This window comes from Lygodium microphyllum, chromosome 20, assembly GCF_053477565.2.
Source record: "Lygodium microphyllum isolate KBCC chromosome 20, Lygodium_microphyllum_v1.1.10, whole genome shotgun sequence".
NCBI lineage: Eukaryota > Viridiplantae > Streptophyta > Polypodiopsida > Schizaeales > Lygodiaceae > Lygodium > Lygodium microphyllum.
In genome coordinates, this window is record NC_141154.1 from 64,442,989 (window position 1) to 64,464,869 (window position 21,881).

At 42.1% G+C, this 21,881-nt stretch overlaps 1 protein-coding gene across 3 annotated transcripts in view; it reads left to right on the forward strand.

Moving 5' to 3' along the window:
• Nucleotides 1-21,881, forward strand: part of LOC148018958 (uncharacterized) — a 99,979-nt gene that overhangs the window by 13,381 nt on the left and 64,717 nt on the right. For all 3 annotated transcript variants that reach the window (XM_087701459.1, XM_087701460.1, XM_087701462.1), the window contains exons 5-6: nucleotides 835-906; nucleotides 1,972-2,007. In XM_087701459.1, coding sequence (XP_087557585.1) covers nucleotides 835-906; nucleotides 1,972-2,007 — 108 coding nt within the window. The remainder of the gene's footprint in view (nucleotides 1-834; nucleotides 907-1,971; nucleotides 2,008-21,881) is intronic.

Consider the following 21,881-nt stretch of genomic DNA (forward strand, 5'->3'; position numbering starts at 1 on the left):
TTCCATATAAGCAGATCAGTGATATTACTTCATCACTTAATTTTGATCGAAATTTGTGCAAGTAGTACTGATAAACCTTCAGCCACCCCTAGTTCGTGTTTCAAATAATCAGGATGACAGTCACCTAACTGCAGCTGAGCTCCAGGCATCAATGGTATTCTGAATTTGGCAGGTGTCTCTTTCTCAGTTACCCAGAACCAACTAAGCTCTTTCTCAGTTATCAGTGAGAATGATAGTTTTAGTCATTGATCCAATGCCACTACTAGTTTCAGGTGGGTCGGGATTCAGTAGCAAAGCTTCCCCATTTTAGGACTTAGATTTCACCCGCAGAATCAATTCCAATTTCCCAGTTCCTGGTTCACAGCGGCAGATGCTTTCATGACCCTCTACCAGCTCCACCAGTGGTTCTCCAGGATATTGTTTTCCTCTATCTAGACTTAATTTTATCTTCAAAAGTGAAATGACACAATGTGAAATGAGGTTTTCCTCTATCTAGACTTAATTTTATCTTCAAATGTGAAATGACACAATGTTCCTGAGGTTTTCCTGCTTCAACTTTGAGGCAAATTGTTAAAGGGCAAGTTTTAAAATGAAAAAATGTTCAAAGCTTTCAATATGCTCCTTTTCATCTGTACCTAAACTGCTGCTCTTTTTCAAGTTTCAATTTAGCTGTTCAATTTCCTGCCACTAGACTAGGAGATTTTTCTGATCCATTTTCTTTATGGAGGAAATCTGTGTTTTATATAATTGCAACTTTATGCATCTATTGTAATTGTGTTAACTCTAGTGTCTGTTTGGTTTATAAAGTTCACTTACATTATCCTTTCTTGACAGAACTTTTTGCTCAGCCGCCAGGCAGAAATGCTTTCGAGTGCAAAAGTGGCATCAGAGTCTGATAATCCTAAAGTATAGACTTTTGTGCGGTTTCCCTTCATCAAAGAATAACTTCCTAGACAGCAATACTACTGTTAGACAGTTGAACTTATTTCCTGTTCCTTATTAATGCAGATTTTGGGCATATGAAAATATATATTTGTTGGGGTACTTTTGCATGCACGCACTCTAGCGTATTCAACTAAGGTGTCCAGTTTTTAAAGCCATTTACTTGCTTGCCAAAAACTTACCTTGGTTTCCAAAATTGGAGGAGTGCTATACTGCCACCAAGTGAAGGAATATGCACATCATTGCCAATGTGACTCGGAAACTTTAGCACAGCTAAAATTACATTCTGCAGGACCCTTGAAACTCTCTTAACTCTCTATGATCTCTGCACTATTTATGATGCAAGAGTGTGTTCGTGACTTAAATGATGGTTTTTATGCATCAGCAACAGTACCTCCATTTTCTGCTTTATTGGAAAACAAGCTAGTGTAGGGTTCTTCATGTATGCCTATGTTCTGACAAGATAAGCCTGGAAGGACAGGTCTATCCACTAAAGTTGCATTCTACAGAACCCTTGAAACTCTCTAAACTGTATATGATCTCTATACTGTTTATGACACAAGACTGTGTTTGTGACTTAAATGATGTTTTTATGCATCAGCAGCACCCCAAGTGTGAACCTTTCTATTACCAAATCAGCCTTCATGTCTCTCATGCAAGCTAGGAAACGAAAATTTCTGAGTCCATGAGTGGCTTCCAAGTTTGAAATGCTTGCAATGAGCTTGAGTTTTTCTCTCCATTCCCTTTGATTGTTTGTCTATAAAGCTTAAGCATGCCAATAAGGTTGTTGTTTAGAACTGATTGCAATTGTTATCACAATCACCTTATGCATGTTGTTTTTGCTGATATCTATCATCCAAGGAAAATTGAGTATTGAACTTTGTAGTGTCGGTAGTGTTGACAGATAACTTTACTTAAATTGTACATTGTAATGTAGGTGGTGTTTACAAATAACTTTACTTAAGTCTTTTCAACTCACATTCATGTGGTTTGTGCTTTGCCACGAGGATTCATCATTTTCAAAAAAAGGAATTGTCCGTTGCAATGGAAAGGCTGCAAAAGATGGTAGGTGGATTGTGAACAAAAGTTTTCTAGTGTATTTCTCCATATGTTTAGTGCTCATGAGTTGTAGTTAATCAAGATCTCCGCCTTGTCAAATCAGCTATGTTTGAAGTTTCTTTTAAAATTAAGTTTGGAGTTGTGTATTCTCATATGGATCATTGTAGAAACAATCAGAGACTACTATATGCATGCCTTACTACTCACCTAAGACTTAGAAGCCACCTCACCATTGAAAAGTTCTCTAGTTGCATAAGGTACGAGCCGAAGATAATAACTTCTGGGCATACAACACAAGGGTAGAAGTTTTGATCTGTACTTGTCACTTAAAAGGGTGATGCCCCTTGGCTGCAAGCTGTAGGTCATAGGTGGTCAACAGGTTGCTCCCATAGCAAGGGTTACGGGACTAGTGCAAGGCACACGATTGGTTGGCTGCAAAAGGCAATCAAAACTTGTGTGGCTCAAAGTTGATGAGTAGGAGCTCATCAACACCTTGACAAGTCTACATGCTAGAGGAGTTAAGCTTTAAACAATATGGCCTATTCCTTTTTCCCTTTTGAACCGGCTGCATGTGTTTTTGTTGAGGATATTCTATTCCGAAAAGAGTCCAAGGTCTTGGCACATAATTTACACTACTTGATGTTTAGAAGAAGAGCTTGCAGTCAAGAGGAGAGTCTATCTACTCTTATAGAATTATTCAAACTCTCTCTCTCTCTCTGTCTCCCTCCCTCTTTTTCGTAATGAGTAATTTATACTATATCAAATGACAAGAGTACCAAATAACCACACAAGTATAGAAAGTCAGATGACTAAAAGAGCTCAAAAGTCATGGCAAAGAAGCAGCAGAGATAGCCGTATGCCAAGGGACCAAGTCCTCCTTGAAAGGGAGATCAGTATGCTGAATAAGGTCAGCCCCAAAAATGGAGGAAAGGAAACAAAATCTCCATATGAACCAACCATCAATGACAATCATTTTCTACCAATCCCAAGATTTATGCAAGCCTCAAACAATATTGGCCTTAGCAACCAGCCAATGGTAGTCCTTAATCATAAGGTGATACACTTGATTAGCCGAAGCCTTTTCTAGATGGAGTCGACCTGCAAGGTCACAATCTTGCCAAGGACGATTAGAATCAAGGGCAAGAAAGGCCTATGTGGGCTGTAGTGCCATCAAAAGCTGGTCCCACAAATCCCTATAACCTTGAGGGATTCGAAAAAGCTCAATTTCAGCAACCTATTGAGGACATAAGTTTTTCATACGTGAATCAAATGTCAAGTGAAAACGCATATAAAAGTATGAAAAGAGTATGATAGGAGAGGCGTGCAAGCCTAAATTTTTTTAATGCGACTAACATGAAATATCTTGTAAATTCTTAGTCAAGCTCTGCAACTTGGCTTTCCGACATGATCTCAAATGAAACTATTGAATGAGATTTGTCAACCTTGTAGCCAATGGTAGCAAAAATGGATCATTTAGAGAATCAATTAGCAAGGAGTGAACCAAGGCCAACATTTCTTTAGCAACTTGCCGATGCTGCTTGTAAAGAGAAGCATGATGGATATCATAATGCCTGGCAACTCTTTGCTCGTTATGGAGCAATTGCTCAAAAGAGTCGCTACCCTAGAGGGGAAATCAAGTAAAAACATGTCAACCAATTGCTCCATATAACCATTAAACATTGGGTGCTTCAGATAAGATGAAATAAAATGCAATGGGAACTGTCCCAAAAATTGAGCAGAATGGGTGATAGGGTGGGCAAGCATGTTAAACTACAAAGGGAAATGATCTACCAAAGCAAATTGTCATAGTACTTGGATGTCCAAAATCTTTGGTAGAAAAGCATTATCCTGCATAACATACATATGGCCCAAGCGAAAACATGTGGTAGAGTATTGTGCTGACTGAAAAGTAAAACCCGAATCCAATGGGGGAAGCTAGGACCAAATGTGTTGCTTCAAAACAACCAATTCAAAACTATGCTATGTGCAGCTCTCAGATGCATCCATCACCGAGTGCTCGAAGGTAGATTGCGAATGATGAACACACATATTAAAATCTCCCATCAACACTTCTTGGTCCACTAGGAGACAAGCAAGCTTCTAGATGGTTCCGCAAATCTCGTCTAGATGAAGAATCAATTGGTACATAGAGGGCCACCAGCCATAGTACCTCCCCTTCAAATAGACGAGAATCATAATCACTAGCCCAATCAGAATCACTGTAAGCATGTAAGTGCAGTGGCCCCCCCTTGGCATAAAGCAATCCAAGAGATGTAGGACCCTGTAAGTAACAGAAAACATGCTTGACAACTTGCCAATGTGACGTGCGTGGCTGATGCATATATCTGCTCAGGGCTGAAACTGCAAACTGTATGTCCGGCCTAGTGTTGCATAGGTAGATGAGGCATCCAACTGCTGGAGCATATGTGTGTATATCAAACAAGTCGTTGTCATCATGCAATGACAACTTTAGTCCAGGTTCCATTGGTGTACAGTCTGGCTTGCAATCCTGTAAGCCAAACCTCTCAAGAAGTTTACCAATGTATCTTGACTTTGATAAACTGATACCTCTAGCATCATGAATGAACTGAATGCCCAAGTAATAATGCAAAGATCCTAAGTCTGACTGTCACAACTCTATAGAAACATAATTTGTATCCTTTTTCATTAATTTGTCTATATAATGATTTATTAAATTTATTTCCTTTGCACTAATTAGATATAAAGAAAAGTGCATTGGAGCTGGCCACTGATGAGTGGTCACAGGTTATGGTGGACCCACGCGGTGGGTTAGAGAAAAGATAGTTCACACTTCCACCTATATGGCCCGATTGGGCGCTTGTGACTAGAACTCACGCATATCAGGGTTAGACTCGTACACAGAAAGGATTGATGCCTTGAAGTGTGGGCTAGATCCACCAGAATAGACAGTTACAATCAACAAGATGGCATGATCATGAAATGCTTGTATAATGTGCATGTGTGGGCTGAAAGCTTGAAATGCACATTTCTTTGCATAGGAAAGTCACATGAAGATTCGGATACCATTTTTGCGATGTACCCGGAAAAAGCTTTCATATGACACCCATATTGGGGGGTCCCTAAATTTTAGGAGCCTCGAATTAGCCTAAAAATGCTAGTCCTAAAAAATAGGGATGTCATTCTAAAAATAGTAAGTTTTGTACTCTGACTGTGCTTACTAAATTTGGTTGTTTCTATTCTTGACAGTATTCAACCCAAAAAGGAAGGCCATAGAGAAGAGACAAGTGTCAAGACACTTGTCACACAAGTTTCCAAGTGTCCCACCACTTGTCACATCTCATGACATGTGGCTGGACACTTGTCTTGTGCTACTCCACTTTCCTCTTTTGTACTAGCTCTTCCCTCTCCTATAAATAAGAGCTCGTTTTTCTTCATTCAGGATCATTTTTCTTTGCTGTAAACTCATGTACAGCACCCACAGATAGCCAGAAACTGGCCCCATCCATCCCCATCATCATCTTCCACTTCTCTATTATCAAATTCCTCCATATTCCCTCTTCTATCACTGCTGTTTTACAGGACAGCAAGCCTGTAAATTCATTACAGCAAGCCTGTAAATTCATTACAGCACCTCCTTCTCGAGCTCTTTCTTCCATTTTAGCAACAAGAAGCAAGCCCTATCCATGTACTGCTGATCAACAATGGAGAAAGGTTGATTTCCCCTCTTTCTTCTCTCATACTGTAAAGAAATCAGTTCTTGTCATTGCATAATAGATAATGCATGTGTGTTTGTACATCTTTGCATGATCTTGTGAGAGTGAGAATTACTTCTCCTCACTCTCAGGTTGATTGTAACTGAGCTCTTCCCTAAGGGACTTGGGTTGAGCAGAAATACATTCCTTCGGGGGGGGGGGGGGAGGGGGGTTTGCCCATCTTCAACCCTCAATCTTGTCTCCATTACTTTTACATTTTCATGGCTGTAATTTTGTGAGTAATTTTCATTTTCAGTTTTAAGTGTTCATTCTCTTTTATATTAAATCTCGAAAACAAGCGAATATCATAATTGTTAAGCATACTATGTTGTTCGGGGCGCTTACAGTGGTATCAGAGCTTTGGCTCGGTCCTCACCCCAACACTGGTAGTGCTTACAATTATAAGTTTGTTTGTTTTCAGCCCTTGCATTGAGTGCTTGAGCATATTTTTTTTTCTTAAGAGTCTCAATGGATCAATCGAGTGCTATCCTTCAAGCCATTCAAAGTCTTAGAGAGGAGAATCAACAAATTCGTGAGCAACTTCTCAAACTAGAAAAAGTTGAGAATTCCAAAGAATTCAAGGAAAGAAGCCCATCTACTTCAAGGAGACAAAGCCATACCAATGAAAGGAGCCGATCAAGAAGTCCAACTACTTCTAAGAGGCAGTCCCATTCTACTTCAAGACAAAGAAAGAGATCGCATCGAAGCTCATCCTCTTCTTCAAAGTCATCTGGCGCCTATTTTGATGGATCCTCGTCTAGTAACGAAGAGTCACACCCTTCTCGTGGAAGACCTCATCATCGTCAAAGGCGTCGACATTCTTCACCCTCGTCTCCATCTTCATCCCCATCAAGCACTTCATCATCTTCAACCTCAAGATCCGGGCATGGACGAAGGCATAAGAAGAAGAAGAAGACTAAGTCACTATCTCAACTTGAAAAGAAGATCAAGTTTAGTATGTATGATGGTTCCCGAAATCCCGATCTTCTTCTGAAGTTTATTCGTCAATTTTAAATTTTGTATGGTCGTGACAAGTATAAAGAAAAAGAAAAGATTAAGTTTGCAGCTTTACATTTAACCGACTTAGCCCATACTTAGTGGACGGGGTTGGAATATGATCATGCTGCCCCAAAATCATGGCGGTCCTTTGTTCGCATGATACAAAGCCAATTTCTTCCTGTTCATTTCAAAAGAGATGTAAAAATGGAATGGGATCGGCTTTGGCAAAGGAAAAATGAGTCACTTGGTGACTATACCAAGAGATTTTGGGAGCTACTTTTGAAGGTCCAACATTTCAAGAAGATCAGCAGTTCGGAAAAGCTTAGGAAGTTTCAAGGAGGTTTGCATTTTAAACTTCGTACTGCTCTTAATCATTATCATTGTTCTAGTCTCAGGGAACTCATTGATCATGCTGAGACATGGGAAATGGAGCACAATGGCAACAAATCATTCCAAAAGAATGATAAGAAGAGAGTAGCTGATGATGAGGAGTATTCAGCCCCAAATGAAGGACAAAAACAACGGCAAAAGCAGCCATCAAATCAAAAGAAGATGAAGCCCTATGCACCTCCTAATGCTCCTCAATTTCGCTCCAATCTATACCCACAAGCAAAGCAACTTTCCGAAGAAGAAAAGCAACGCTTCATGAAAGAAGGGAAGTGCTTTAAATGTGGATAAACAAGCCACATAGCGAAGCAATGTCCAAACAAGGGACAAAGCAAGGTTTCTGACAACAAGCCTAAGTTGCCAGTGAAAATCAATGCTATCGGTGATGTAGTTGCAAACACAACTTACACTCCAGAGACGCGTAAATTATTAAAAGCTTGGGGACAGTTGCAAGGTAAGCAAGCACTATTCTTGATAGATCTTGGGGAGAATGAAAATATCATTTCCTTGCAATTAGCTAAAGAGCTTGGATTAAAGAATGAAGAGATGGACACTCCGGCAGAAGTTCGCCAAGCTTTAAATGTTGATGAAGGTGACACAGTGAAGACTGTGATACCCTACATTGGCAAGCTCAAGTTTCAAATTCAAGGCTACAGTGACGAAGATACCTTCTGTATCGGAGACCTTGATGGTTGCGATGTGATTCTTGGCATGCCCTGGAATCATAGAGTAGATTCAACCATCTTCTCTCAGAAAAAGAAGGTAGAACTCACCAACAAAGGCAAGAAGTACGAGATCCAAGCTGGAGTTTCTAGAGACACCATACCTATGGTAAGCCATATGCAAGTCTCTAGAGCAATTAAGGATTGTGTTCAATGTTGTTTGCTTTATGTCACTGATGTAAAAGATAATACGAATGCTGAAAACCAAGAGCGACTTCAGCTCTTGGAAAAGTATAAAGATTGTTTTTCGGAAGATCTTCCTTATCAGCTTCCCCCAGAAAGGCCAGAAGACCATCATATTGATATTATTCCGGGCAGTTCTCCTCCTAATATAGCACCATACCGTGTGAGCTGTCCTCAACAAGAAGAAATCAGAAAGCAAGTCGAAGACCTACTCAACCGTGGGCTAATTAGGCCAAGTAGCTCACCATTTTGTTCACCGGTTCTTCTTGTTCAAAAGAAAGATGGCACATTCAGGATATGCATTGATTATCGAGCCCTCAACAAAATCACTGTGAAGAATCGGTTTCCTATTCCCAGAATTGACGACATTTTGGATCGTCTAGGAGGCTCAAAGGTTTTCAGCCGCATTGATCTAAAGAGTGGTTATCATCAAATTAGGGTAATATCACAAGATGTACACAAAACTGCTTTCCGCACTTCATACGGTCTTTATGAATTCTTAGCGGTTCCTTTCGGATTAACCAATGCACTAGCCACCTTTAATTGAATGATGGAGCGCATCTTTAGAGAGCATCGACAATATGTCGGTACTTTCTTTGATTATATTTTTGTCTTTAGCAAGAATGAAGAGGAGCATCATCAACACTTGGAAATTGTTCTACAATTACTACAACAAAATCAACTCTTGGTAAATGGTAAAAAGAGTGAATTTTTCATGCATAAAATAAATTACCTTGGACATGTCATCTCTTCTGAAGGGATTCAGATGGATCCTGAAAAGATCAGGATAATCCAAGAATGGCCTCATCTTCATGATGTACATGAGGTGCGATCGTTTCTTGGCTTATGTTCTTATTACCACCGCTTCATCAAGCATTTTGCACATATAGCTTCTTCACTTCATGACCTTACAAAGAAGAAGATCTCTTTCCAATGGAAGGAAAAAGAGAAGGCAGCCTTCACAAGGCTGAAAACAGCTCTTACTTCTAGACCTGTTCTTATCATTCCAGATCTGGTAAAACCATTTGTGGTGGAAGCAGATGCTTGCGGTGATTGTATTGGTGCAGTGCTAAATCAAGAAGGCCATGTCGTAGCCTTTGAAAGCTGCCGTCTAAATGATGTGGAGAAAAGGTATGACATTTATGAAAAGGAGCTCTTAGCAGTGGTTCATGCTTTAAAGATATGGAAACATTATCTTTTAGGCAATGAATTCCTTATTAAAACTGATCATCAAAGCTTGAAGTATTTCAAGACTTAAAAGCATTTGCAGGAGAAACATGCAAGATGGAAAAATTTCTTGTCTATGTTTCATTTTCAAATTATGTACACTCCAGGGAAACAAAATGTAGTTGCTGATGCACTTTCTAGAGTGCCTCGCATTGCAACTATTACAGTGGCTCATCATGAAGATTTTCAAACGATGAAGAATACTTATGATGAAGATACTGATTTTGCAGCAATTTGGTCAAATTTACAGCAAGGAGGTTCTCATCCAGATTATTCCATCAAAGACGGTTACATTCTCATGAACAATCGCCTTTGTGTCACTCTTCCTGTTCGACAAAAGGTGCTTAAAGAAAGTCATGAACCCCCTTATGCAGGGCATAGAGGGAGGGCAGCCACTCTAAGTGCAATTGAGCGCTACTTTTATTGGCCAACATTACGAAAAGATACACATAACTTCATTGAGGCTTGTCTAGTATGCCAAAAATCCAAATATGATAGGCAGAAGATTCGAGGATTGTTGCAACCTCTTCCAGTGCCCGAAGATCCATGGGAATCTATCACAATGGATTTCATCTCAGATATTCCAAGAACTCCTCAAGGTCATGATATGATTTGGGTCATAATTGATAGATTCAGCAAACAATCACATTTTATTCCATGTCATAAAACATTGAAATCCGCACAAGCTGCAAGACTTTTCATTCAACATATCTTAAGATTACATGGTATGCCTTCTGAGATCATTTCAGATAGAGACTCCAAATTCACAAGTAACTTTTGGTGTGCTTTATTTGAAAATTTGGGAACCACTTTAAAGTTCTCCTCAGCTTTTCATCCTCAAACTGACGGCCAAACAGAGGTGATGAATCTCACTCTTTTGGATATGTTGAAAGCTTATGTTAGTGAACATAAGTCACAATGGGAGAAATATCTTCCATTATTGGAGTTTGCTTACAACAATACAGTGCACTCATCCACAGGGAAAGCTCCAAATGAAATAGTACAGGGTAAAGTGATTCCTCCTCCAATTATTCTCACTAAAGATAAGATTTTTGCTGCTGATGAGTTTGCTTCAGATTTAAAAACAACAATGGATCAAGTTCGAGCCACTATCAAAGTTGCCCAAGAGCGACAAAAGAAGCAAGCAGATAAACAAAGAAGACCTTTGGCTTTTGAAAAAGGTCAATATTTCTTGCTAAAGTTTGATAAAAGCAGGCTCAAACAAGATTCTGGTCAAAATTCATCTTTTCCAAAGCTCTTTAGTAGATACTTTGGACCCTTCAAAGTGATTGAGAAAATAAATGAAGTTTCTTGTCGACTTGAGCTTCCTGCTCATTGGAAAATACACAACGCTTTTCATGTAAGTTTTGCTAAAACCTTACATAGGACCAGAACCAAAGGAACCCATTACTGAAGATCCCCCAGAAGTTGAAGAAACAGAGCAACTCTTGGAACCTGAAAAGATTTTGTTTCTCAAGGATCGAACCACGAGAAGTGGCCTTGTGACACGAAAATTCTTACTAAAATTCAAGAATCTACCCACAACAGATGCACAGTGGGTAGATGAAAAATTCATGAAGGATTACCCAAATATTCTACAGCAATATCAAGAAGCTTTTCAGCTGAGGACAGCTGAATAAAAGCCAGAGGGCTGTCACAACTCTATAGAAACATAATTTGTATCCTTTTTCATTAATTTGTCTATATAATGATTTATTAAATTTATTTCCTTTGCACTAATTAGATATAAAGAAAAGTGCATTGGAGCTGGCCACTGATGAGTGGTCACAGGTTATGGTGGACCCACGCGGTGGGTTAGAGAAAAGATAGTTCACACTTCCACCTATATGGCCCGATTGGGCGCTTGTGACTAGAACTCACGCATATCAGGGTTAGACTCGCACACAGAAAGGATTGATGCCTTGAAGTGTGGGCTAGATCCACCAGAACAGACAGTTACAATCAACAAGATGGCATGATCATGAAATGCTTGTATAATGTGCATGTGTGGGCTGAAAGCTTGAAATGCACATTTCTTTGCATAGGAAAGTCACATGAAGATTCGGATACCATTTTTGCGATGTACCCGGAAAAAGCTTTCATATGACACCCATATTGGGGGGTCCCTAAATTTTAGGAGCCTCGAATTAGCCTAAAAATGCTAGTCCTAAAAAATAGGGATGTCATTCTAAAAATAGTAAGTTTTGTACTCTGACTGTGCTTACTAAATTTGGTTGTTTCTATTCTTGACAGTATTCAACCCAAAAAGGAAGGCCATAGAGAAGAGACAAGTGTCAAGACACTTGTCACACAAGTTTCCAAGTGTCCCACCACTTGTCACATCTCATGACATGTGGCTGGACACTTGTCTTGTGCTACTCCACTTTCCTCTTTTGTACTAGCTCTTCCCTCTCCTATAAATAAGAGCTCGTTTTTCTTCATTCAGGATCATTTTTCTTTGCTGTAAACTCATGTACAGTACCCACAGATAGCCAGAAACTGGCCCCATCCATCCCCATCATCATCTCCCACTTCTTCATTATCAAATTCCTCCGTATTCCCTCTTCTATCATTGCTGTTTTACAGGACAGCAAGCCTGTAAATTCATTACAGCACCTCCTTCTCGAGCTCTTTCTTCCATTTTAGCAACAAGAAGCAAGCCCTATCCATGTACTGCTGATCAACAATGGAGAAAGACTGATTTCCCCTCTTTCTTCTCTCATACTGTAAAGAAATCAGTTCTTGTCATTGCATAATAGATAATGCATGTGTGTTTGTACATCTTTGCATGATCTTGTGAGAGTGAGAATTACTTCTCCTCACTCTCAGGTTGATTGTAACTGAGCTCTTCCCTAAGGGACTTGGGTTGAGCAGAAATACATTTCTTCGGGGGGGTGTTGCCCATCTTCAACCCTCAATCTTGTCTCCATTACTTTTACATTTTCATGGCTGTAATTTTGTGAGTAATTTTCATTTTCAGCTTTAAGTATTCATTCTCTTTTATATTAAATCTTGAAAACAAGCGAATATTATAATTGTTAAGCACACTACATTGTTCGGGGCGCTTACACTGACATCTCAAAAGTTTGCTGCAAATTTTGTTTGAATGCTGAAATTTGATCAGCATGTGTCCCTGTAAGCAAAAAGTTGTCAACATATAGGCATATGATCAGCATGGATTCCTCCTCTTTACATACGTAAAGAGTAGACTCTGATGAGTTGTTTATGAACCCTTGGCTGAGTAAAAAAGCATCAATCTTTGCGTGCCAAGCTCTAGGAGCTTGTTTCAAGCTATATAAAGTCTTTTTCAGCTTACAAATTGAGTCTTCGGTTCCCTCAACTGCAAAACCAATGGAGTTGGCTAAACATTAAGTTTACTTGCTGAAGCTCCAGCTGTATCACTGAAAGAAATGGACAGCAACCCTTCAAATACATTATTGGCAGCCCGATATGTGTCAAAACCAGCAAGGGATAATTCTGATTTTTCATCGAAAAGTGCATCTCTACTGACAAATATCTTCTTAGAGACAGGATCATATAATCTATATCCTTTGCTCTCATTGCTATACCCCACAAAAATGCATTGGACAGCCTTGTTATCTAACTTTTTTCTAAGTATCTTGGGAATGTGTGCATATGCAAGACACCCAAAAGTACGAAAGTGCCCAACAGAAGGTTTTCGAGAGTTCCAAGCCTCAAAAGGCGTGATATTCTTTAATGCTTTGGTGGGGCATCTATTTAAAACATGGCAAGCACACATAACGGCTTCCATCCAAAAACTATGTGGTAAGCTCTTTGCTTTCAGCATACATCTGGCCATCTGCATGAGTGACCGATTCTTTCTCTTTGCAATGTCATTCTGTTGTGGAGTATAAGTAGTAGTGAATTGATGAACAATGCCCTTCTACTTTAAAACAGAATTCAACACAGAGGACATGTATCCCCCCCCTCGGTTCGAACAGAGAGTCTTCACCCCTGCAGCCAACATATTGGTTCTCAACAAGTGCTACAAAAGCCAAAAATGCATCATACGCTTTTGACTTTTTCACTAAAGAATAGACCCAGCGAAAGCGAGTAAAGCCATCAATAAAGTCACAAAATAGTAACATCCACCCAATGCCTTTGTCTGCATGGGGCCACATACATCTGACTGCACTAACTGTAACCTGACTGTGGCTCTAAAGGCAACATCACGGGAAAATGAAATAGTCGCTATCTGCAACAAAGGACGCTGACTCAGTAGTAGTGGAAGGAGTATCAGAAACAAACATCCTTGACTCCTTTTTCTCCTTGGCTATGCACTTTCTACACTCAATGATGTAGTGGCCTGGCTTCTTGCAATAATGGCATTTGCCCTTCTTGGCTTGCGTGCCCCCTTGTTTCTTATTTCCCTGTGAAGTGCTTGAAGTCCCAGAGCTCTACGGAGCATTCTTTGCTTGGTTGGCCTTGTCCTTCTATCATGCCATAAAAGCCTGCTCAGTGCCTATAACATCCAGACCACTGTTTCTTCTTGTCTGCTCCTCCTCTAAGAGCAAACTGACCAGCTGAAGGAAAGTAAGTGGCTGTGGGGCAATCCTCATGGTGAGGTTCAAGACCGTGTGAAAGGCCAAGTATGAGGGCGGCAATGAATTCAATGTAGTAGATATCATCTATGCATCTGAGTAATACTCATCAACATTCATAAGTTGCTCACGCAAGTTTTGCATTTTGTTTAGGTGATCCTGCATAGAATCACTCTCATCCATCTTCAGTGTCTCAAGCTCTTTCTTCAAGAAAGAGATGCGGGTCTCATTCTTACCATCAAACATCTGCTCCAAGGTCAGCCAAGCTTATCGTGAAGAAGTTGCAGACCTAATGTGAGGGATAATAGCCCGTTGAACTGCCAATGCAATAAACGGCAAAGCTTGTGTATCCTGTGTATCCCATGCCTTTTGTCGGGCGAAACAGGGTAGAGGCAGGTGATGTAGGGTGCATGGGCGCTGCACACAGGCGGGCAGTTCAAGCACAGACAGGTGGGTCAGGCGCAGGCGGGTGGGCTGGGCGTCGTAGGGCATAGGTGGGCAGTGCTGGTTAGGGGCAGTGGCGCAGTGCCACAGGAGAAGGCGCAGCCCAGGGGCAGTAGTTGGGCGTAGCTAGTAGGGTAGTTGGCATTGGCGCTGGTGCTGGTACAAGCTACAGGTCGCTGGCTGGCGGAAGTCAGCTATTCCAACTGACAGAGACACCTTGAGTGGGTGGCTACCTCTGAGATAGGCTGTTGGTTGCTAAGCAAAGGAAATGCAATCTGAGCTGAACTCAGAGTAAGCTGTACTTTGCTATGATACCAAATGTGAGAGTTGGAGTGGATTGAAGCTCAGCTGAGAGTGGAGTAGATAGTGTGGAGAGTGAAAGTACAACACCCAATGCAATAGACTGAAAGTGTAAGATGAAAGTACAAGGTACAACCCTTAAACCTTAGGGTTGTAAGAGGGTGTTCATGTGAAGAAAACTACTAGGGTTTGCACTGAGGACACACAGAGTGTACGATCACAACAGAAACACAAAGAGACAGACATAGACAGAGAGGGCAAAACTCAAACCCTGAACGCAAAACTCAAAACTCAAACACAAACAGAAGAAGGGAGAGAGAGAACACAACTCTGAAGTGAATGAATGCTGTAAATGAATGTAAGAGTGTACAGTGTGCTCAAGGGCAGAGCAATGTCAAAGTGTGACATCCACCGGAGACAGATCCCAAGTCTGTGACCACCAGTCTGAGTGTAGGAGTGTTGAATAGTGAATGGCAGCAGTTTGGTCACCAAAACGCAGTAGTCTGGAGGTTGGAAGCTGGTAAATGCAGCAGTATACCACTGATCGGAGGTCGGAAACTGCACACAGGCTGCTATAAACAACAGGCTGAAACAGTGTCGGATGTGGTTGGCGATGACTGGATGATTAGATTACAGCAGATGATGATGTCGCTAGCACAGCTGACGTCAGCATGGATGAAGGCACTAGTAGCAAGAGCAATCACGGTGTCGGAGGGGTTTTTGTTGAAAGGTCGAATCCAACGGGGATCAGAGGTAGAAGGAAGTAGAGATAGAAGATGGAAGAGAGGAAAGAGAATAGACAAGAGGTAAACACGACAAAGACAAAGCACAATGAACTGAATTAACATATTGAAAGAACCTGGAATCTTTGCACTACTCAAAAGCAATCTCCAGGCATTAGATCTCCTAGAGCTTCTTCGTAAAACAAAACGTGCATAAAAATTACAGCTCCTTATCTGTTGCTCGGAATCCAAATTTGATGGCTCCTTTGGCTCTGAAAGGGGGGTAAAATCCTAGGACGTCTGATCACGGATCTCCCAAATCACTCCTTCTTTCAGTTCAAACTGCAGTTTTCAGCTTGTTTACAGCGATTGCGACACTCGCGATTTCGTCAATCTATCTTTTTTATGAAAATTCCATAACTAGCTGAAAAAGCAACTTGCTTTTTGGATGCCATCCTAATCTAGAAGCTTTTTAAAAATTTTTGAATTTTTTAACAATAAATAATATAAAAAATAGACTAAAATTATCCAAAAATCTAGTATTTTTGGATAATCCATGCAACTCACACTAGTACTAATGATATGCTTTTTCACACTGCGCCCGCATAGCATTACGACAACGGATAAAGTGACAGCAGTCTCGAGGGCTGGATAGCCACATGGGAGGAGACTGATGGTTGAAATCTGCACGTGGAGTGAAAAACCTGCACAGACAGAATGAATTTGAATGGGGGCAGCCTATCTATTTATAGATGTGGAAGGGCGCCCCAAAAATTAGGGTTTTCACTAAACTCTCTCGAACCACTTGTCGTTTTAGAGTTTCCACTAAACTCTCTCGAACTACTCCCCATTTTAGGGTTTTTACTCTAAAAGAGCATTTTTAGTGTGTTTTGGGGCTGTTTAAGAGGCTAATCAGCAAGTACTGCACTCAGGCCCAAAACTGAGCTGAAAGGTTAGACTAACCACTTTGATGTTTATTTACCCCAAGGCGTCCCACCCCAAAGCAGCCAGGGTATTGGACAAAGGGTGCACGTCGGCTGCCCAGTGGGCTACCAAGACTACAGAGGCGATGGTTATCTTACCAAGGGAATCCAAGTAGTCACCCCAGAGAGGACAGGGCATCGGACAAAGGGTGCATGTCGGCTGCCTAGTGGTCTACCAAGCCCTACAAAGGCAGATGGAACCACATGGATTTTTTTTTTTGGGTTAAATAAGTGAGGTAAATTTTATGGGATGTGGCCGATTGAGTAATAGTGACCCAGAAGACGGTAGTAGAGAGGATACACCCAACACAACACAAAATAGTACAAGCTAACCCATCTACTCAAGATGTTGATGAAGAGGAAAAATAGGTGATGAGGTATCCATGTGATGAAGTAGGATGGTGGTGGGGTAACAACAGCCGCCGGTGGAAACAACTTAAGATCCGCTCAAGTGGTGCTTTGCACAATGAGATGCAAAGTATGCTACATGTTGAAGAATGCTCATGCAGTAGGTGCCACTTGGACAGTGTCCCTCATGGGAAAATTGTTCACTTGCCCAAGCACCCTAGTACAAAGATGATGAAATCATGCAATGCAAAGGGTAAGGTACAATAGGGGGAAAAGCCGATGTTGAAGACAAAGTGCTGAAGCCTGTAGAATACCAAGAAGGGTAGGAACCCCTTCTCAACTTGGATGTAGACACCGAAGAAGGAAGAGGAGCTTGATGTCGGTCTTTGGATGGTGTCGAGAACCATAAGGAATCAAAGAAGATGAAGTGGATGAAGCACCCCGCTAGAAGAGCAAGGTAGAAGTCACTGTCATGATAGCATTGAGAGAGATGACACACGATCCGCCTCGGGAGGGGAAACCGCCATGCTGGAAGAAGAGCAAGCACTCCTAGGATGATGAAACCATGAAAGGAATGGTGCGCATCCCCACGTTTCTAGCCCAGGTAGAACCAAAGCGAGAATTTGCAAATACAGAGGCTAGTGGTGAGATGCTCCAAAGCAAAACATAATAGAAAGGAAATCGAACTCAAAATAAATTAATGAATGTGTATGCAGCGGAAGACAAAAGAAGGGAAAAGCTAAGGACAATGAATCCTATGGGCTCTACTCTAAGAGTGCGAAAAATTAATGCGAGACTGACCTAGGGTATCCAAAAGGACCTAGAGACATGCTAGTCTAAGAAGGTGGCTACCATTGCGTACGTCCAGTAGCAGGGCCCTGCCAAGGGAACGCCTGACGAGGTGGAGAGGAAGGTGAGATGGATACATGAAGTGCAACGGGATCGGAACGTGCAGACCAATCAGCCAATCCCTCAGGGGTAGTGAAAGAGATGGGCTACTAAGGTTGTACTTGAGCCACGTGTCCAGCAGCAACGACGGGTGCTGAAGGAGCAGATGAAGCAAGAGTGGAAGGCGTAGCCCCACTGGACTGTGCAGTCGTAGCAGTTTGCTGAGGCTTTTTAGGTGGAAGATCTTGGGCCTTGGAGCGACACTCCTTGTCCACACGGCTTGCTCTTTGACAATGTGTGCAAAACCAGTTTTTCATAGGGAGTTGCTGCCAGATAGGTCTAGATTCGTTGGTTCCATTTGAGGAAGAGGAGTCACCCTTTGATTGGCTTGCCTTCGCATCTTGCGAGTTCTTGCCATTGGTGTTTTTCCCTTCCGAAGAAGAGGCAACCAACCCCCTCTGCTCTGAATAAGGCTATGATGAGGATTTCTTGTGGACTTGATCATGCAGCCTTGCGTAACATAAGAATTGACACTCAAACTCGTAGAAGGTTGGCAATCGAGGTTGGGAGATGATGTATTGAATGAAATTAAAGTACTTTTTTGGCAACTTATTCAAGAAGAATGTAACCTAATCGTCATATGACTTTGGAGAGCCAGTAGTGGCGAAGTACTTTTTTGGCAACTTATTCAAGAAGAATGTAACCTAATCGTCATATGACTTTGGAGAGCCAGTAGTGGCGAACTCGGCAAGTAACCGCCTATATTCAGCTAGCTTGACTTTCAAATCATCCCCTTCCTTAATAGAGAACTCTTGAAGCTCAAAGTTGAGATTGATGTGATGAGTACGATCATGAGTCACATAACGGTCAAGAAGGTGACTCCAACGCTCTAATGCGAGCGAGAAGTGCTGCAACTGAGAGTGAAACTCAGGAAGCAACCCTTGCATCAACTCAACATTGGTTGTGGTATTGCAAGCTCTCCATTGACGGATGTAGTCATGGTGAGCTAGTTGAGGGTTCCGCATAGGCTCTAGACCAATGACAAGGTCCAAAGACCTTGAGACTCAAGCACTTGTTGCATGAAATTAGACCAAGTGGTGAAATTTGACCCGTTAAAACGTGTCTTATCCGTGAAGGCATTCTTGGTTGTTGCAACAGGAGTGGTAGTGCTCGGAGATGGATAGTGTGAAAAAGTGTAGTGTGGGTAGGATGGGGGAGTGGAGTACACTTGGGAATGGGCCCTAGAGTGCTCGCCAGGCATGTGGGTAGTGTGTAAGGTGGATCCATAGGTAGGGATGGGTTGACTAGGCATGGGCATGGTAGCCACATGAGGAACTCAAGGATGTGGGATGGGAACACAAGAAGTAGAAGAGGGGAATCCCTGCGTAGGTGTAACAACCCAAGGAGAGTGTGAAGATGCACCATAAGTTGAGGATGGAAACCCCTGCATATGAGTGGTCATGGGAGATGTGAAGCTGGGGATAGTGAGGGGGATGCCCATCACAGTCGACCCAGGAGTTATGGGTGTGCTCATTTTTTGAAAGGTGAGAGGCACTGTGTTAAAGGGTGGCATTCCCCCTAACGAAGTACCATGGTGCAAAGAGGTAGAGAATGGGGCGGAGAAGGAAAATGTGCTAGGAGCGGAGATGGAAGATCCAACCCCTAGGGTGTGTGATGCAGATGTGGAGTGTAATCCTGTGTAATCCAAGGTTTTGGAAAGATGATGAGAGGTTATCAAGGTGTGATATAGAAGAGGGTGGGATGGGAGGGAAGTGAGAAGTGTGTGTGACATGCTCAAATGAAACAAAAGCTGTAGATGTACCTGAATTTCATTTGCTTCGTGAGCCCTCTCTATTGAAGTTCACATACGCAAAGCCATCCCGATCCTGTACCTGAAAAGAAGAAATAGGCAAGGGTTTTGATTCATGCAACACAAAAGAATTGTATAAACCTGACATTGGACTTGACTGAGATGATGAAGATGGATCACCAGATGTTCCGAATGCCGTATGTCCTCCATGATCGGAGAGGTGGCCAGCCTTACCAACCGGTCTAGATGTGGTAGCAAAACTGGTAGGAGGGGTGTAAACGTCACTGTACTTGTTGCGATAGTACTCCTCAAAGTCTTCCTCTGTCATGTTAGTGAAATCTGGTGAAGGTGGAGTGCCGTCCTCCTCACCGAGTCCATAATGCCGTCTCAGGGCCTCCAATGATGGAGAAGCCTAATAAGACATCATAGGAACTGGAGAAGAAGGTGTTTGGGACATTGTGATTCGGTTACGAGTCGTATTGTGTGCCTCGCGCAAAGACTAGCTCTCCACAATATCCGCAGGATACTCTTTACAAGAGTATTGGCTCTGATACCATGTGAAGAAAACTGCTAGGGTTTGCATTGAGGATACACAGAGTGTATGACCACAACAGAAACACAAAGAGACAGACACAGACATAGAGGGCAAAACTCAAACCCTAAATGCAAAACTCAAAACTCAAACCCTAAACACAAAACTCAAAACTCAAACATAAACAGAAGAAGAGAGAGAGAGAACACAACTATGAAGTGAATGAATGCTGTAAATGAATGTAAGAGTGTACAGTGTGCTCAAGGGCAGAGCAACGTCGGAGTGTGACGTCCATTGGAGACGGATCCCAAGTCTGTGACCACTAGTCGGAGTGTAGGAGTGCTGAATAGTGAATGGCAGCAGGTTGGTCACCAAAACGCAACAGTCTGGAGGCTGGAAACTGGTAAATGCAGCAGTGTACCACCGATTGGAGGCTGGAAATTGCACACAGTCTGCTGTAAACAGCAGGCTGAAACAGTGTTTGATGTGGCTGGCGATGACTGGATGATCAGATCACAGCAGATGATGATGTCACCGGCAGTTGACGTCAAAATGGATGAAGGCGCCAGCAGTAGGAGCAAACACAGATGGAGTGGCAGCAGTCTCGAGGGATGGACAGCCATGTGGGAGGAGGCTGATGGTTGAAATCTGCACGTGGAGTGAGAAACCTGCACAGGCGGAATGAATTTGAATGGGGGCAGCCTATCTATTTATAGATGTGGAAGGGCGTCCCAAAAATTAGGGTTTCCACTAAACTCTCTTGAACCACTCCCCGTTTTAGGATTTCCATTGAACTCTCTCGAATCGCTCCCCGATTTAAGGTTTTTACTCTAAAAGAGCATTTTTAGTGTATTTTGGGGCTATTTAAGAGGCTAATCAACAACAAGTAATGCATGTTTTAGCTCAAGAATTCACACCCGAAGTGTGTGCAACACGATAAGTGCCTGAAAATGTGTAACATAGGCACACAAAATAAAGAGAATAAATCTGGGGGAAAAAACCTCTCGTACGGAGAGTGAAAAGTGCCCCAGTGTCCTATTGAGATCACTGACACTCCTTTGTGAGCGTAGGCGTGAGTGAAACCCAACACAAATGCCATGCACATTCCAAGTGGCAAGCCTCATCTATCATGACAAAAGGTCTTCAATGTTGAGGTTGATTTAGCCTCGACTCCACTTAAGCATCTAAAATATCAAGAGTGCCTTCGTTAAGAAAAGTAGGCAAAATTGCAAATGAGTTTAAATCCCTATGCTTAACCTTGGAGATGGAGGGGTCATTTCCTTGCTTTGGAGCAGCTCTTGGATATCGACAATACCAAGGGGTGATCACTTTACCATGGGGATCAAAAGCAAGTTGTGTAGGAGGGTCTTGTGAACGTTCAACAAAGGCCTTTGGAACAGAAGATTCTCAAGGGCCTATTGGAATTGCGATATTAGAAATGGGTACAGACCATGCTTTATCTTTGTGATGCACATAAGTGCATAAGGGGTCTTGTGAAGTGCTAGGCATAGCTGCTGTTGAGCTCAGATTAGACTTTTTACCTCTTCTAGCATGGACATCAATCCAATCCTGGTCACGGGAATCCAAAGGCTGCGAGGTTTTCTGTTTATCAGCAATAGTCTGCAGTGGGACCTCATGTGCTTGAGGACAATCATCCATCGAAGCATTATTGACTAGTGGAGCCACCCCCCTGTCCATGGCAGTGGTCTTCTCCAGACATTCAGCCATGAAATGCTCTTGTTGTCCACAAGAAAAACAATGCCCTACAAAGGTATCCCACTTCAAATGATAGTGCAACGAAGGCATTCCAGGGCAATTTAAATGTAGCCAGGTGGGCCTTTTGTGCAAGGTATCCCAAAGCATGTGCATGCAGTTGCGGTTGTTAGCCCGCAAGTTGGGGGAAACCAAAACCGTGCCAATCTTTTCCATAGCATCTTGAAGCAAAGGCCAATAGATTGCAAGACGTCATTCACTTCAACCCATATTGGGCATTCCTGCTAGAGCAACCGTTGGAAGTAAGCCAACGGTCTCCAAGCCAC